Source organism: Maylandia zebra, linkage group LG9, assembly GCF_041146795.1.
Source record: "Maylandia zebra isolate NMK-2024a linkage group LG9, Mzebra_GT3a, whole genome shotgun sequence".
Lineage (NCBI taxonomy): Eukaryota > Metazoa > Chordata > Actinopteri > Cichliformes > Cichlidae > Maylandia > Maylandia zebra.
The window spans coordinates 22,705,745-22,724,289 of record NC_135175.1 but is presented as its reverse complement, the minus strand read 5'-3'; the positions used below and the strand labels follow the sequence as shown (position 1 = coordinate 22,724,289).

General features: G+C 40.7%; 1 protein-coding gene across 1 annotated transcript; it reads right to left on the bottom strand.

The window, feature by feature from the left end:
* Positions 1–351: 351 nt before the first annotated feature.
* Positions 352–14,394, bottom strand: trpc1 (transient receptor potential cation channel, subfamily C, member 1). Its single transcript, XM_004546787.5, has 13 exons — positions 13,830–14,394; positions 12,917–13,071; positions 12,729–12,830; positions 12,408–12,610; positions 11,470–11,601; positions 11,105–11,300; positions 9,809–10,145; positions 8,021–8,160; positions 7,071–7,217; positions 3,242–3,426; positions 1,574–1,775; positions 1,006–1,200; positions 352–915 (listed from the first exon to the last, which is right to left on the bottom strand). The coding sequence occupies exons 1-13, from the start codon at positions 13,993–13,995 to the stop codon at positions 688–690; spliced, it is 2,388 nt and encodes a 795-aa protein (XP_004546844.1). The 5' UTR covers positions 13,996–14,394; the 3' UTR covers positions 352–687.
* Positions 14,395–18,545: the final 4,151 nt, after the last annotated feature.

Sequence of the window (18,545 nt, the reverse complement as noted above, 5' to 3'; positions counted from 1 at the left end):
TCATCGTCATTATGATATTTTCTTAGTGTCTTTTTTTAGAAGCAAAGGTATGAAATGAAAACTATTTTCTTATGGAAAAAACTTTAATAATATTATTTATATTTTATTTTTGTCATCTGTCCAAATAAAACGCTTTCACCACTTTAGATTGTTCCTCTTTTTGTGTAAGACTTTTCACCTGGGAGAATGCCACATAATATCGGGTCTGTTTAGAGCGGTCGAGGCAAACACGCTCTGCTAAGCATCAGAATGGATGAGGTGTTTGTAGCGCAACTCTCTCGTGGAGCGGACAGCTCGGGGATTGGCTGAATAGTTTTGCTTTCAGACCTGTTGCAGCCAAAACGAAAAAAGCCATGAAATATCCAGTGTGTGTTTTTTTCTTAAATCTTTATTTATCTATTGAAAACAATGGCTTTTTTTATTTACAAAAAAGGTTACATAGCTGAGTAATAGATAGGAGGCCTGAGTCTGGAGGCTTTGGTGGAGGATACATATTTGTCTAGTTAAGTTCCAGGCTTAAAGTGAGGTTTAATAGCCTCTGTGACTCAAAAGAGCAGAGTATTTTTTTCTTTCTTTCTATTTTTTTTTTTTTTTTTGCACATGCTCGGGTCACACAGCAGCCCAGATAAACAAGAAGCAAAGATTTTGTCAAGAGGACAGGAGGGGAAAGAATAACAAGTCTTTTTTTTAGCTCCTTGGGTAGAACATGGCATATTTGGAGGTCCGGAAACCCAACAGGTCCCTCATCTCATTGCGAAACTTTGACAGGTCTTGGCGAAGGTCGTTCAGATTTTCCACCGTAGCCTGGTCTGTGCTTTGCATCTTCTGCCGGGTGGAGGTCAGGTAGCGGTGAACTAGACAGCACATGATCTTCTGGTAGTTCTCATCCCGCTTCTGCTTCAGGTTCTTCCACTCCTGTAAGGACAGCATTAACACAGAGGGTCATTTGTTGAAGATTAGAAGATGGGTTTGAATCAAACTTTTACAATATTGTTTATCTCTCACCTTCAGACTGTTCTGTCTCTTCACTTTGCCCTTCGAGGTGTGTGAACAGATCCACTTGCTCAGGCTGGTCACCAAGTAGCAGACAGTCTTTGGAGAAGGGAGGATGTTTAAGGGTGGAGGCAGCGTGCACTTGTCATCAAAGTAGCTGAGCCACAATTTGGCCCGGGCAAACTTCCACTCTTTATCCTCGTGATTCTACAGGAGTCCAAAAGCCAATAAGAACACTTAAGAACAAAGGAATGTTGGAAAACTTTCATGCATTTAAACTTTCACACACAGTTTTACAGGAGGAATGTTGAAAATGCAAAACCACCACACAGTGGAAACTTAGGGGAACAGATTTTTGTGAAAGATAAGTTGCACTTATTGCAATCGAAATCAAGCAGGCCGCAAAGAGCGGTTCCAAGGAAAGAAAGTAGCTAACATCTGTGGAACAATTCAGGGCTACTTTGAGGAAAATTAAACCTTAACAGTAAACGAAAACCGTCGGAGATTTCAATGCCAGGACAAATTCAAACTGCCCGTGGCAGCACTGAGACCATCAGCGCCAAAACTTATTTACACTTACAGCAATTTGCCTGAAGCTTTTATGGAGCATGGCCACCAGCAGCTTGGTCAGCACAATAACCACCACGATGTTGTAGGTGCCTATGATCATGGCGCCGACAAAAGAGCGCAGCTCCTCTGTGTAGCTGATGCGGGTGACGAAGAGTGCAACGTGTGCCAGGGAGAAGATGTACCAGAACAGTGCATAGCAGGTCCCCATAAATCTGCAAAAGAGACGAAGCTAGTACGTGTGCAGGTCAGGTTTAAACATACAACCCTGTCTCCAAAAAAAGTTGAGAAATAAATACAAACCTACATTTACATAAAAAGAGCTCCCTAGAAAGTCTTTCATAAAAACGAGGAAGGGTTCAGGACTCTTTGAAGCACTATGTGGGGAAATATTTTAAGAATAGCATTTCTTATTGTAAAAATGCTAGGGGGCATGCAGATTCAAGTACCTACATATATCACTTTATTAGAAGATTAAGAGAATCTGGAGAAATCTCTGCACACAATGAAAATGTCTGAAAACCAATATTCAGTGGTCATTATCTTTGGGCCTGCAGGCATTAAAAAACAAACACAATTCTAAAGTGCAACAATTAGTCAGTTTAGGGGTTGTTAACATGTGATTTAAGTAGGATCATGTGCCAAATTTTCTGAAATGTGTCACTTCAAATGCAAAACAATTTCTCCTTTGTTTTAAATTTTTTAACTGAATGTAGGATTTAAATGATTTGTTGTTAAGCCGCTCTAAACTGAGGTGTGCTCCGATGCACAAAATGTCAAAAGAGAAAAGCAAGCAGAGAGAGACATGAGCAATCTGACTGCTGTGCAGACTTCATTACACAACCTGCACATGACCGACTACTTCAGAGCGTAATAAGATTTACAAAGCTTCCAGGGAACACAGATGTGCTTACTCATCTGTAAAAAAGGTGTAATGTGCACAATTACATAAAAGACTACTTTCAAATAAAAAAAAAAAGGATTATGCGTCACGTAACCTATCAGTTATTTTTGTTTTTATACTTTTACATGAAGATGGAAGGCGAGGGAGAGTTTTCTTGTGATGCTTCGGATGTCTTGTCTCATCTTCACAGCTTGTGCTGCAATTTTCTCCTAAAAATCTGACTTGAATTGTAACATTTACAAGTTTTACTCTATGTATTGTATAGATTTCTGTGTATTTCTTGTATTTATTTAAGCACACTATTTGTACTATTAACATTTGTCCCTGCTTATGTTAAAAATCACTGTTTAGTTTCTGTCCAAATTCTGTCTAAATTAGTGTTTTCCATGTACATGAATTGAAGAATGTATGAGCTACACAGTGTTTATTTTTATAACAGTCCTTTCATATGCATTTGCAGTGCCTCATAGGCTTTTTAAACTATGTTGACTTATCTATTTTTTTTAGCTCTGAAGAAAGCACCCTTGTGCTTAGACTTCACAGTACTGAATAAAGTCTGTGCTGCATAACTGTTAAAGTGCTCCCACACTTTGCTGTCTCTTTCAATGTTATGATCTAATTTTACAGTGTATAAAGATCATGTATGCATATAAACATATATAAAGGATAAAAACATATATAAAGGTTTTATATAACCTTCAACATCCCTCAACATATACACTAAACAGTCATTGACGCCATCGCTGTCCAAAATGACAGAATGAGGTTTGCCCATACGTGTGGAATGCGTCGTTGCTCTGCTGCTCGCAGAAGATGCCCCCGCAGTCCTTGGGTGGATTGTTTTCCTTATCTTTCTGGTCCTTTCCATAGAGCTGGGTGAGTCCAATGGTGAAGGAGAATAACACAAGCAGGAAGAGGCCCAAAAACTTTCCAAACTCCTGCAGCATTTGTCCCATGGAGATCTAGCGAGAGATTAACATTTTCCCGTTAATCTTGTGCTGCTTGCTCTAACAGCTTTCTCAAAGAAATCTCAATAATCTTCATCAGCCTTTAAGCAGCTGGATTGGATTAAACTTGACTCTGCTTAATGTCTGATCTGAACAACACTGGCCTGAAATGAAAACAACCAAGATATTGCAGTATCACATTCTCTGTGCTAACTAGATCTCCCTTTAAAACACCAATCAATCAAGTTTATTGAAAGTCTGGGTAATGCTAGAGACTTAGAAGATTTGATAAACTAGATTTTCTATGTTCTCTAATCAAATAACTTTTGTGCAACTGGACTGTGATATATTAAAAGCCCAACTACACATTAATTAGACACACTTACAATTACAATATATTAGAGTGCAACTCTCTGATTTTTAAAATGTCACAGAAAGTGTAAATTATGTAAAAGTAACACTGTAGTACATTTAAATTCAACAACAGTCCAGCAGAATTCGTTTCTACTTTGTATACTGAATTTTTACTCTAGTACTTCTTTTCAAAGCCATTCAGACTTTAGAAAGACGCATGCTCGCACTGCTTCACCACTCTCTGACCACTCTTAGCGTGTTTTTTCACCCATGTTCAGATTTAGTAGTGGTTCCTCAGGGAAGAGGAAGAAAACCTACTTATTCTGGCTGCTAGAGTTCTCTCAACCTACCTGAAGAAACACAGAGACAAACACGGAGGAAGCCAGAGAGAGGACGAGAACACAGAAATCTTCTTAAAGCATTGGAAACCCACTATTTACAGGCTTGTGCCGCATATCTGTTTATAAGGACCTCGAGATGGTCAAACAAGGTCAGAACACACTCCTACCCTTGCAAAACACAAACACATATAAAGTGTCCAGTGTAAGAGAAAACCATTCTGGCTGCATGACGAATCATGATGTTTGATGAATGGTGAGTACAGAGTTTGTGCTGGAACCCAGGGAGTCTATTTGAGAAAGTTTGGTCTGTTCGGGTGATTTATTCCCCCAGTGTATTCATCTGCCACTTTGTACACATCTGATTTAGGAGATGTGGGTGCTCCCTGCCTGACAGATATCCTAAACTGGTTACTGTACAAACAGAACAGAAATATAGCAGGGTATTACCTCCTCACCGTGACTGGAGGAGGTCTAATGCATACCTCAAATAAATCTAACCAAAGATACTCAATGCAGCACTGTTAGATAATGAGAGGAAATTTTATGTTATTTAATTTAGAGAGTGAAAATTAAATGCATCTATTTATCCATCCATTTTCTCAACTGCTTGTTCAATTTTGGGTTCCTGAGGCTGGAGCCTATTCTAGCTGTCACAGGGGAAAAGGCAGGGTACCCTCTGAGCTAAACCAAATGTAGTAAAGTAAATAAAAAGGAAGCTACAGCTTTGCTGTTGCTGGATTCATCCTGAGATTTGTTCCTGTTGATTTCACTGCAGAAACTGTGAAATCTGTGCAGCAGCTCAGCTGTTTTGGGCCCAGAAAACTGTTAATGTTAAATATAGTGTCATGAGTGACCCAGGGTCCATGAACAGTTATGGACTTTTATATATCTTGTAGATATGTGTGCTGCACTGTGCTGCTGTCCATGTGTTTTTTCTATGCTTGTGTGATAGGTGTGTGTGTGTGTGTGTGTGTGTGTGGCTGAGTTCTGGGGTTCAGTCAGGCCTGGTGGGTGTGGCCCTGTCAGGTGGCTGGCCACACCTGAAGATCATCACACACACCTGGAGCTGATCAAGCCTTAGGTTTCCTTAATGGAAACAGAATCTGAAAGTATTTCACAAGCTGTACGTTTAGGAGACAGACTCAGTTCAATTTAATCCTTGCTTACAACATCTAAAGTTAATCCGTATACATTTAGCATGACTTATTTCTATTTCTCTTACACACACTCAAATAGCCCAGCTGACTCTCAGTTAGCCTATGGCACATTAATGATGTCAGTGAGGTTAAGTCTGGGCCGTGATAGACCCACACCACAGACGCATACTCCCACTTTCAGTCACTCTTTCCAAACTCAGTTGGGGGCAATACCTACCGGAAATATGAGCTGGCCTCTTCAGGGCGGACAGAATGAGAGAAACATTCATTATTCCAACCCACATAGTATTGACTCACTGTCTGTGTGTGTGTCCATGCCTGAGTACGACTGGACTGAATCCTAGCATGCCAGATATCACAGGAGTGTGGAAATGTGTGGGTGCGTGTGCATTAGAGGAGAGGTGTGTCTGCCACGTGAGTGCGAGTACGGCTGCGAACACGCCAACCAAACCAAACCAAGTGTATTTTCAAAGCTGATTTTCCATCCTGTCAAGCCAGACAGTTATGTCACAGAGTGAAGAAGAAGGGCGAGAAGAAAAAAAACGAGAGTGAAGCAGGAAGAGCGTAGCTGAAAAATGCTCATTAAAAAGCTACAGAGCACCCTGACTGTTTTATAAGTCAACCACAAACAGCACCTCGAAATAATGACAGGAAGGACTGACCTCACTGCGCACCTCAAGAGTTCTTTACGCCTTAAAAGTCACACATTGGGAAAAATGAACCTCACGTTTGCTAACAAAAATTCAGATAATGGCAGGCTTCATGATTTCCCTCTGCCAGCTGGATAATAATATAAAACCTGATATGATAAAAAGGGACATCTATGGCGCCTGAGTAGAAAATATGCAAAGCAGACTTCTGGCTTCTCTGAAGCTACAAAGAAATCTCCAATATTCAAATGAAGTCATTTTGATTTTTTTTTAATCTTCACAGACAAAAGTAACACTACTTGGCTAATAACATCTATAACCTTTTGCAAATGGCAAGAAAATGCAAGCTAATTCTAAACTAATGTTTGGCATTATAAGCTAAAACAGGCTAATCAAGAGAATCCAGTGCAGCTTTTCCAGGCTTCGGGAAGCTTAGTGAATATTTTTCACTTGGATATTGAATATTTTCCACAGTGCTCCATTGATATATTTTCTATAAGAGATGTTCCTTGTCAGAAATGTCAGACAATAAATCCAATTTTGATTTGAAAAGAAAAAAAAAACATCCCACAAGTATATTTAATAAGAGCTTCCCTTCTCTGCTCTGCATTTATTCCCATGCAGCCAAAATCGTATAGATTGCACATACTTAAATAAATCAACTGTGAAGGCAGTCATTCATTTAGATGATAGCAGTATGGCGATGTACATGGTAAATAAGCTGCAAATCCTTTTTCAGTTTATTATGTGCGCATTATCAGAGCAGAACACATTAATCTGCTGCCTCACTTCACTGTGCTTATACTTAATGCTTATGATGATGGTTATGCTGAGCACAGCTGGTGTGATGCTTAGAGTTGGCTCGCCCTGCAGTGTTCACATCCACTAACAGAGGAAGAGAGTGGGTGGTGTGTGTGTGTGTGGCGTCCGGGACAAAGATAAAATAAATAAATAAATAAATAGGCGAAGCAGTTTTATAATCATTGCATAACTATAAGGCCATTTTTTTCTCATTAAAGGGCTTTACAGATATATCACTTAAAACCCTCAGGGATCGCAGTCATATCTCGTTGTTGCCTGCTTGCACTGAGTGAGAATCAAGCCTCTCTACAAAACACTCACAGCTACTTTAATGTATATTCCAACTGTTTTCCTACCTGTAGAGGGCCCAGTATGGAGCTCGTGGTGTACATGAAGAAAAGTCGCAGGTAACTAAGAACGTTGGCAAAGGCAAACAGTCCCTCGGCCACCAGGATGGGATGGAAGGCATCCCAGTCCTTCCTGTTCTGCTCCTGATCTTTAAACTGCAGATCAAAGCAAAGAGATTCAGAGAAAGATACATATCTGAATGTACTGTCACCGTCTTTAAATGTCATAGAAGGCATTATTTTTCCAAAGGACAGCACTATGCAAGTCTTGAGCCAAGTGGAGAAGAAAAGAAGTATTTATATAATGCAGATGAACAGTTCTTAAAAAAGAGGAAAACATCCAGCAAAAGACCTAAAACAGGACCTTAATCTACTGGACCATTTACTGTTAGCCAAAATCTCATCAGAAATGGCCCCAATGAAAAGTTGGCTGCCAAGACACCATTTTTAAAGAAGGGAGTAAACGAATACCTGGGTAGGAAACCCACATAATTATGAACTGACCTCCCTTAAATCAGACCTCAACATAATTGAAGCACTGTCGGATTGTCTTGACAGAGAACAGAACAAAAGGAAGCCAACACCCAAAAGAAGAGCTTTGAATGTCCTTCAAGAAGCCTGGAGAACTATTCCTGAAGACTACTTAAAGACATGAAACGAGAACTCTAAACAGAAGTTAGACCTCTATTTCAAAACTGTTTGGCTGTGTGTGGTCTGTGCTCCGTTTACTGCCTTAGGTGAGGCACATTACACCTTTATCAGTCTTAATGGTGCATTAGAAAGCTCAATTCCTAGAATAGCTTTGCCCAGCTTTCAACTTGATCTGAGATCTAATTGAAACAACAGATGAAAACACCTCCCTGGAGTGTAGCGTTAATATGCACAAGCGTTATTCCACGAAACCTTAAATCTAATTATCTATCCATTAAATGTAAGGAGTGTGTGCAATGTGTCTGTACCTTGCTATGAGCAACAATCTTCAGAGCAAAGGTGGCTAAGTAGAGGGAGTTCATCACAAAACTCAGCTGGTTCCTAGACTCTTCCAGAAAGTCTTCCAGCCCCTCATACCACAGACGCTTCACATCTGACCACACCATTCCTATAGGGGGGGAAGAATCCACCATTACCACGTACACACAGACGTATACACACACACCCACCACTGGAAAAAGGATGTCATCCACAACATTTTAAAATCCCTTCAAGGCTCAGCCATCAGTCATCTCACAGAGAGAGCCCGGGGGAAACAGGAATGTGTGAGACACAGAAATCAGGAGATTAATGTGCTGAAAATGTGTCATCTGTGGGATTTAGGGAGGTGCGTGGAATTTAATTAAGATGGGTTAGCGTCTTTTTGTGTTTAAATGGTATTTCATCAATTCTAAATGTACAAAAGGAATAAAAAAAATTACTCCAGGTGCAAGTTAATGTTCAGTCGGATTTTCTTATGCCTTGATTCAGAAACTGTTACAGTTCTGAGTTTCCCATTAACGTGAGGCCTCTGGCCCAGGGGAATACCAGGATGGAGGGAAGAGGAGAAAGATGATAGGAAGAGGGAAAGCAAACAATGGAGAGGAAAAAGAAAAAACAAAAAAGTGTTGCAACTCTAAGAACTCCCCTTCCCATTCTGATAACATAAGGCAGGAGGCTGTCTGAGAACGGTAACCGTTAGTAATCTCATTCCTCTCATTTAACTCATCTTGGGTGACGTGTTGACGCTGCAGGGATACTGTACACCATTGCCTCTCGCCTTGGAGTTTAGGCTGTTTTCAAAATGACGCAACCATTAGAAAAAAAAATGCAAAGTTTATCTTTGATGCTGCTCTTTTGCAATGCTTAAGGAAATGTTCTCCCTCTAGTGGGCTATTGTAGCCCATGGAAAACCCTATTACGCTTCTTATCTAATGACTGAAAAACTCATGTCAATCCTGCAGTGTACAAACTAAACTGACAATTACCCCACAGCACAGCACAACACTTTATATCATTGAATAATAGATGTCAATTGCTTCTAAATCCTTTCACATCCCGTCACATGAAGTTACTGGGAAGATTTATTAAAGAAAGAGCTGAAACCTAGATGCTGTGGTCGTGATGCTTTGTCTCTGGTGGAAGTGGCTCGGATTTTTTGCAACAATGAGACAAACATGCCTACTGTGGAAGCAGAGCCATTAAAGAGACTAAACAGCCGTGTTAATGGTTTCTTGGCAGAAGGGTAAGGTAAAGAGGCAGAGTCAATTTCCAGCTGTCACTATCCGCCCTTTTTCTGAAAAGATAGCTGGTGTATGTGTGAATATGTTTCCACGGCTGTGTGTTGAGTTCATTGATACCAGCACTCAGAAGGGCCACAGGGGGGAAAGAAGAAGCTGCAGTTTCTTTTCTATTGTGCTCAATTAGAAGCAGGGCTGACGGATTTAATCCGGTCAAGCTGGGCTTTCTGTCATTTGGTGTAGAAACAGCCGTTTGTCATGTAATGCCTGATGTGATTATGGACACGGGATACTGGACTTTAGCCAGATCATAACAGGAAGCGCTCATTTTCACTCAACCATGCCATGTTACCGTATTAACCTTTAGTTTGTGGGACTGGGTTTTGACTCTAGTTCTAGTTCCTTAAAGTGCATTAGGAAATAGATAAGTATTAAATTATCAAAGCGCTAAAATATATAAAGCACAATAACTACATATAATGCATGACACGCCTCTGGAAACAGCATTATGCGTTATTTACGGGGTAAAAGTCTGACCTATGATCCAGAGGATGAGCAGGTAATCAATCATCTCAAGCGCGGGCCCCATCGTGTTCTTCTTGTTCTCGTTGTAGACCAGAGAGTACAGGTTAAGCAGCAGCAGGAAGGTGAAGTAGGAGGCGCTGTGGATGATGAACTTAACGAAAGGGGTATGGATTATTTGGCCAACACGGGAGCGTGGCACCAGAAGGTAGCAGACAGAAAGGAGAGGCCAAAGCATGGCCACGCTCAGAACTGTGGCCATTTTTAGACAGGTGTGCTTGCGTCGGTAGCTGGCCATCTCTCCAAACCAGACAGTGTTGAGGAACTGCTGACAGTTGGACTGAGCCACAAACTGTAAAAGGGACATCAAGAGAGAACGGCAGTTAAAGCATCGGTGGACAGATGTTTAATACGAAAAAAGAAAAACTTTACGAAAAATCAGCAAAGTGAAGAAAGAGTTCAAGATTTCGTGAGAACAATTCTTAGGTTTCTGGGCGCGGGTTTGCTTTGATGATCATTTCACTGGAATAAATATGAAGCTACAGCCAGAAGATTAGCACAAAGACTGGCTCAAGAATAAATAGCTGTGTGATGAGCTGTGGATAGCTCCAACACCCAACCTGCTTCCCCCTGTTTATAATGTAAGCTCTACTAATCAGTTGCAGACTGCAATTTAAGATTTATCGCACAAACACGACAGCAGCATCAATCTCCTCTTCTAACTTTAGGCAACAGAACCAATAAACATTTCTTTTTTAAATTTCTGATACTCGTTAGGGATCGTCACAGGAGATTATCTGCCTCCCTCTTACTCTATCCCTAGCATCCTCTTCTGTCACATCAGCTCTCTGCACATTCTTCTTCTTCTCTTCCTATCTGACAGTTTTACCGTCAACTTTTTTCCAATATATCCACTATGCCACCTCCTCACATGCTCAAACCATCTCAGCCTTTTCTCTCTAACTTTGTCTCCAACAACTTAAGCCGAGCTGTCCCTCTGATGGACTCATTTCTAATCCTCCCTCTCTTCATCACTCTAAATGAGCATCTTCAGCTTGGCTTCCTGTTTTTTTAGGCAGTGCCACCGTCTACAAACCACACAACATAGCAGGTTTCACCACCAACTTGTTAACCTTCCCTTACGCTCTTGCTGCTATAATCTGTCACAAATCAGGGCAGCCATTCTAACAATAAATAGGAGGTGGACTCATTTGTTATTAGTCACATTGCCCTTTTGCCCTCTGTAGAAACCTTATGAGTGTCTTCAGCAGTAAACAGTCTGTTACTACCTGCCCAGTGATGTATGCAAACCTCTTTTTGGTTGTACTTGATGGCCAGTTTAAGTCGACTGAGATTCATGCGCTCCTCCAGTAAGCCTCTCTTGTCAACATGATCCTCGGTGGATGTGTGGTTGAGAATCACTTCTAGCTCTCGAGAGTTTCGAGCCTGAGCCAGCAGGTCTTTGGCAAACATCTTGCACTGCTTTGCCAGTTCCTCATAGTCAGTTCTAGAGCAAATAAATTAGATCAAATAAGAGGATATTAAAAGGTTAAGATTCTTATCAATCTCAGGCTATAAAAGAAAGGATTTACAGCATCGCTATATGTATTTACATCTGTTTACAGGCAAAGAAATTGGATTAACGCTCTGATGCATGTGCAGCATGTTGACTCTACCTGAACTCCACTTCAACGAGACTGAGCTCCTTTAGGTCTGCGCTCAGCTCAAAGGCCCTGAGTATGGGATCTTCCTCTGTCAGCATGATGAGAGAGGGGCTGGCTAGGCAGCGGTAGATGTCGAGACGGAACCTAACCCACCACCATCAACAGAAACGAGGCGGTTAAAACCTCCCCAAAGGGGATAGGTGGAAACATGACAGACTTGTGCAGATGGGAGAAGAAATAAGGAGAAACATTCAGTCCTCTATCTGTTTCATTTATACCTTCTTTCACCTCTATGTTGTTTGGCAGCCAAACTGCAGAGTGATTCATTTAGTGTACTGTGTGGGAGGCCACACTGCCCTGCACAGAGAAAATAAAGGCCCCTGCGGAAGAGATCAGCAAAATCTCATCTGCAAGTCTGAGAAGGTATCAGAAACCAAGTACTCCTTCTTCCCAGAGGAACTGCTGCTGTTTTGCTGTTTTCCCTTAAATTAGAGTTTGTATTGATTTTGTATTTCAGTAAAATACCAATACCGACTCTCTACAGCTAGATCAGTCGAGCTTGACAATAACAGAGAAAATCAGGAGTCCTCTCGGGGACAAGGAAGATACTTTGGGCATTCATTGGACTGTAAAAAATGGCTAAAGAATTCCTAAAACCCAGTGTGTTGATTAAATCATCGACTTCTAGGAGCAGCAGACTGGATTTTCAACCTAATGCTGCCATCGAAACAAGAGGCTGCAATGTTTCACAAGAGCCACTTTACTTGGAGCAAAACTGGGTTGATTTGTTGGGTCAAAACAATCAAAACATCACCTACAAAACAGAAGTGGTATTGACTATTCCAATTTAAAGTAATTGAGCAAAGAAATAGTCCGCTGGTGCTCTTAATGCACTCGTCTGCACAAAGTCAGTGCCACTTAAGTATTTTGTGAGCTCTAGTTAACTGTACCTGGAGTGGCGTAAGCTGTCCTTCTTGTTTTTAACGTTGCAGAGCGTGCACTCACAGCCAACAGCGTGAGGCCGGGGGAGAGAGATGTCCTGCTTGAGCAGCATGGTCAGGATCTCGTAGTTGTTCCTGTGGGCTGCCAGGATGACTGGAGCCACATCCATGGTGGTGGAATACTCTGGATTCTGGATGCGCTGCATCAGTTTCTGACAAGAGCATGGATTAAAAAAAAAAATACTGTAAGTGAATTATAGAAATTGATAAGCAAGTTTTTGCCTTAATGGTGTTTCTTTTCTTGAAAACGAGTAATAACAGCAGACTTACAGCAATAGAGGGCTTAGAAGATCTCCTTGGCCTGTGGTTAAGGAGAATGTCCACGGCTCCTACCACCTCTGAGTCTATGGCCACCAGCAAAGCGTCTGTTGCCTACACAGAAAGAAATGCACAATTTTAGTGATGTAAATGATGTCTTGTGTATATTATTTTACCCCTAGTCTGTGCTTGCTTGTTACCTGGCAGCCATACTCCAAGAGCAGCTGAAGGATGTCCAGATTCTCGTTCTCGATGGCGATGGTCACTGCATCTCGGCCCAGCACGTCCACACTGTTGATGTTGAGCTCGCCGTGTCTGTTCTCCTCCAGCAGTTTCTTCACCATGTAGTAGTCACCTGAGAAGCAAGTCAAGGACAAAGCAGCACATCATAAATGTGATCCACCTTGGCAAGTTCTCACAAAGGCGGATCCTTTGAAGAAGCGAAACATTAGTGTGAGCGCGGTGCCAAAACGACACAAACACACAGCGCCGGTTATCAGGCGAGCTCTTTCAGAGAACAGGCTCAGATCCAGCGGCAACCCTTAATCTTGTGTAACAATAACATCTCCCTCAAAGGACAATTTCTGTTGCTGGGCCACGTTTAGGGAGACTTTATATGGTCACAGTGGCAGTTATTGGCTTAGCACACTTCTGCCTGTACAATGTTCTTAACTTATCAATGAAATATTCTCACGCCACGGGGACTAGTTGAGAAAACCCATGCCTCTTTGTTATTTTACACTTACACTGTCTACGTCTTGCCTTGCTGGCATTTAGCTTGTTTGCATTAACTTTCCATGTTGGGGTTTGTGAAAAGTCAGGAGACCAGGGAGAGAAACTTAAAGTGGAGCAGACATTGGGGGGACATTGGAGTGGGGGGATCTGTAATGATTGAGTAGTTTGCCAGCTGCTAAATGAGCCTGGATGACATCTGCCATGCTGTCACTGCGTGTGCGCTCTACCTCCTACATGAGACATGTAGCTTCAGCATCCCTAATGATCACAATAACGAGCTTCCTTCAGCTCGTAGTCACGTGTTGCACGGACATCCCATTGCATTGCAAACAGGGAACAACAGCCCAGATATTAAATTAGACGAAACAAGAGCCAAACCTTTCTCGCATGCCAGGAGGAAGAGTTTCTCGTCCAGAGTCGTCTCCTCTTTCACTTCTCTCACGTCTTTCAAGGCCAGGAATTTGTCCGGAGAGGAAGCGTCCGTGCCATGGTACAGAGCTGCCATTACGACGGAGAGCGAGTACGGCAAGACGCTGATGTGCATCCCACTAGAAACCGACGACCATTACACGAGAAATCCCGTCATATGCGATGACATGCGAAGAATGCTTCTGTAGTTGCGCAGCAGAGGTTTAAAGCGGCCGACTTAAACCAGTGCCAGTAATCGCTGGCATTACCGTCCCAGCTCCGGTGCGTTCGCTTTTTCCCTTTTTTCGGGGTTAAAATATCGCCTATTGTAGCCCTTTTCGCACCATCGATCTCAAACGTGGGGTTAAAAAGTGTTCACGGCGACGGCAAGTAGACGAAACAACGCGGTCATTTCTCGCGGCGTGTTTACAAGCACCATCTTCTCACTTGCATCGCAGTGGTCCTGATGCTGCTGGCGAGGTTTGCACTGCGCATGTTTCCTCCTCCACCTGCTTGATCGTTTCGCAGGCGCAAAGCCGTGATTACGTAACAGTGCATCTTTGCCGTGTACAGTACACTGTGTAAATTCACAGCGTGTGAGCGTTCACTGTGACAGTGCATGCACACGTGCTGACTCTGAAGCATGAACTACACACATACAGTATGCTAAGCGGTAAAGACTGGGAGATAAACAGAAATCAGCAATGGCTGTGGCTCCTGCTCAGGTCACTTCCTGCAGTAATGTGAAAGTCCTGATGGAAATGCTGTGTTGGGACATGCATGGGTGACATTCAGTGCACATGGATATGGATATGGCGGCATATGGGCTCATATAATCCGTGACAGACTGTTAGGAAATACATCTGGTATCCTGATTCAGTGAAATCTCTTTATAATTATGCTGAAATGTAAACGTGTCTGTGTTTAAAGCACCTTATGTCAGCTTCTGTTGTTTAAATGTTCTATAACCTATAGATGAAGTAAACAGTGATAACAAAAAAAAAACCTTTTTCATAGTGGATTTCTTGGATATACGTTTTATTTCCAAAAAAGTATTTAACACAGTGATAGATAGAAACAAAGTCATATCGCACTAGTATCTGATACTATCAGTTTTCGAGACTTTTGCTATTGGAATCAATCCACCCACTTTTAACAACCTGCAAAGAATATTGCTAAAAAATGCTGCGACCAGTGAAGGAAAGGGTTTAATATGGACTGGAATACAGTTTTAGGGAACATGTACTTCATTCAGTTCAAGTGAAATCAAAAGAAAACACAAAATGTAACAAGCCTTCACATCCAACTCAATAAGCCATAATGAAGTGACAGTGAGTCAGCATGCTTAGTGATAAAGCACTGATAATTAATGGTCTGCTCTCATGCAGGCCGAGTTAAGACCGAGATTATTGTGTGGATGCTTTAAGCATCCACACTATTGAGTTCCTGTTTCTCTTTATTCTTTATTATTGTGTGGATGCTTTAAGCATCCACACTATTGAGTTCCTGTTTCTCTTTATTCTTTATTGTGTGGATGCTTTAAGCATCCACACTATTGAGTTCCTGTTTCTCTTTATTCTTTATTATTATTATTATTATTATTATTATTATTCTAGTTGCTTCCGTACACTTTTTGGCACTTAACTACTTCCACAATTTTCAGCCGATTTTCACCGTTCAAATTTTAAACTATTCTGCTATTTTTGCTCTTTCTTGCTACGATTTTTGCTATTTTTAACTATTATACTTTTTAAAATATTCCACTTTTTTCCTTTAATTTGTCCCATTGAAATGAATGGGAAACTTCTGCAATTCTGCTAAAATTTGCTTGTTTTTGAAACTTAACTACTTCCTCATATTTTCACCTAGAACAACCATTCAAACTTTAAAATGTTCATAAATTATTGGGCTATTCAGGTATGATTCAGCTTTTTGAAATCTTTTACTGTTTTACTTTTATGCCTCTTAAAGTTTTGAGTTGCAAAATTGTGATTTTTCACAAAATACATGCGTTGTTATGGTTGCTATGCTCTTGGCTTCCAGTGTGCCACTGAAGGTTTTGCAATTTTCACTTCATGTCCGAACAACTTCTTGCTACTTGCTCAATTTTCACTCAACTTCCACAAATTATACATCAAAACGTAGGTATTTTTGCTGGCTTTCAGAAAATGTCACTATCATTGTTGTGTGATTTATAGAATTTTTGCAAATCTCCTCAGACCAACACAAGGTCTCAAAACTCTCCATATAAAGTCAATGGAGAGCTTGTTCAAAATCATCGCTGGATTTCTGTAATGAGAGGCATATTCGAATCGTCATATCTCCTTAACGAAGCGACTTTAAGACATGAGGCTTGTCCCCGAATATCTTCAGACACCCCTGACGCTCACAATTCAAGAATTTCTTTCTCACCTATTACCGTTCTGAAATGAGTTGGACTTGTTTGAGGGTAGGAAATTCGTCCTTCGCTCAGATTTCTTCAGATTTCAAACTGTGGAAATGAACCACTTTTTTCTCTCGTCATAACTTTTTTTTGGATTTCCACAGAGACCTGAAAATTTCCATGACTGTTCACCAAAGCCTGCTGTCTCTTACGGTGAAAGAATGATATCGATACTCCAAATAGATTTCGAGTTACAAAGCGTTGTTTGAGGGCAAGTCAAGGCAGTTTTTGCTTCGCTCTACTCAGTTATGGTGCATTAGAAGTCAAATATCTTTAATAATTCATATTTTAATGATAAATTGTAAACACTGGAAGATTCCCCCATCTCTTCTGAACAAAACGGTGTAAGAATGACCGCTCTAGCCCCTACGGTTTGGAAATTATGGTCATTTGTTTGAGGGGAGTCCTCACTATGAGAAATAGGCTGCAATAATCCTGTGCATCTCTGTGCTGCGTGTGTAAAAAGAGGCACCTGTTTTGGCGGGAAAAAGTACACAGGCTCTCTGATTGGTGGATTCAAATTCAGCAGCTCCCAGGCTGACCTAGAAACTTACTTCTCTCTCCCTGTGCATTTTTTTGCTGATTTTTGTCATTTAACAAGTATATTTGAGGGACCCTCAGCATGTTCAGCATTTTTTCAGCTGTCCATTTTGCTTTTCCAATTTTTCTGTTTAACTGATTACTATTGTGCTAAATCATACTATTTCTGCTATTTTATAAGATTTGTGCCTAATATAGTATTTCTGCTAAATTACAGTATTTCTGCTTTTTATACTATTTGTGCTAAAACATAGTATTTCTACTAAATGTAGTATTTATGCTTAATCATACTATTTCTGCTTTTTATGGGATTTGTGCCTAATATAGTATTTCTGCTTTTTATAGGATTTTTGCTCAAACATAATATTTCTACTAAATGTAGTGTTTATGCTTAATCATCCTATTTCTGCTTTTTATAGGATTTGTGCTTAATATAGTATTTCTGCTAAATTATAGTATTTCTGCTTTTTATAGTATTTGTGCTAAAACATAGTATTTCTACTAAATGTAGTATTTATGCTTAATCATAGTATTTCTATATATTTCTGCCAGGTCCCCAGGCAGCCAATCCTCTGTGAGGACTTAGACATTCAAATTTTCAAATCAGGGCCTGCACGGTTTCCCAGCCAATCATATATGTGTCCTGAGGCATTGAAATTTGCATATTGGGGCCTTCATGGCTTCTAAGCCAGCCAATCATATCTGAGGGCTGAGGAATTCAAATCCACAAATCAGGGCCTGCACGGCTTCCCAGGCAGCCAATCATATATGTGGCCTCAGGCATTCAAATTTGCATATTGGGGAATTCGTGGCTTCTAAGTCAACAAGTCATCCATGTCATATATCTCTAAAAATTCATATTTTAATATTAAATTGTCAACACTTGAAGATTCCCCCATCTCTTCTGAACAAAACGGTGTAAGAATGACCGTTCTAGCCCCTATGGTTAGGAAATTACGGTCATTTGTTTGAGGGGAGTCGTCACTATGAGAAATAGACTGCAAAAATCCTGTGTCTCTCTGTGCTGCTGCGTGTGTAAACAGATGCACCTGTTTTGGTGGGGAAAAGTGCACAGCCTCTCTGATTGGTGGATTCAAATTCACCAGCTCCCAGGCTGACCTAGAAACTTACTTCTCTCTCCCTGTGTGTGTGTGTGTGTGTGTGTGTGTGTGTGTGTGTGTGTCTGTGTCTGTGTCTGTGTGTGTGTGTGACAGAGACAGAGAGAGAGAGAGAGAGAGAGAGAGAGAGAGGCTTTTAATGGGATGATCTCATTCTAAGATTTAAATTCAATATATTTAGACTGGTTGACTGAATTGGATCTTGTGTGTGGGTCTCTATGTGCATGTGTGTTTCCTCATGTGTACATATTTGTGATTGTGTGGCTGTAATAAATTTTTTTGCAGATTTTTGTCATTTAACAAGTATATTTGAGGGACCCTCAGCATGTTCAGCATTTTTTCAGCTGTCCATTTTGCTTTTCCAATTTTTCTGTTTAACTTATTACTATTGTGCTAAATCATAGCATTTCTGCTATTTTATAAGATTTGTGCTTAATATACTATTTCTGCTTTTATAGGATTTGTGCTTAATATAGTATTTCTGCTAAATGTAGTATTTATGCTTAATCATACTATTTCTGCTTTTCATAGTATTTGTGCTTAATATAGTATTTCTGCTAAATTTAGTATTTCTGATTAATTATA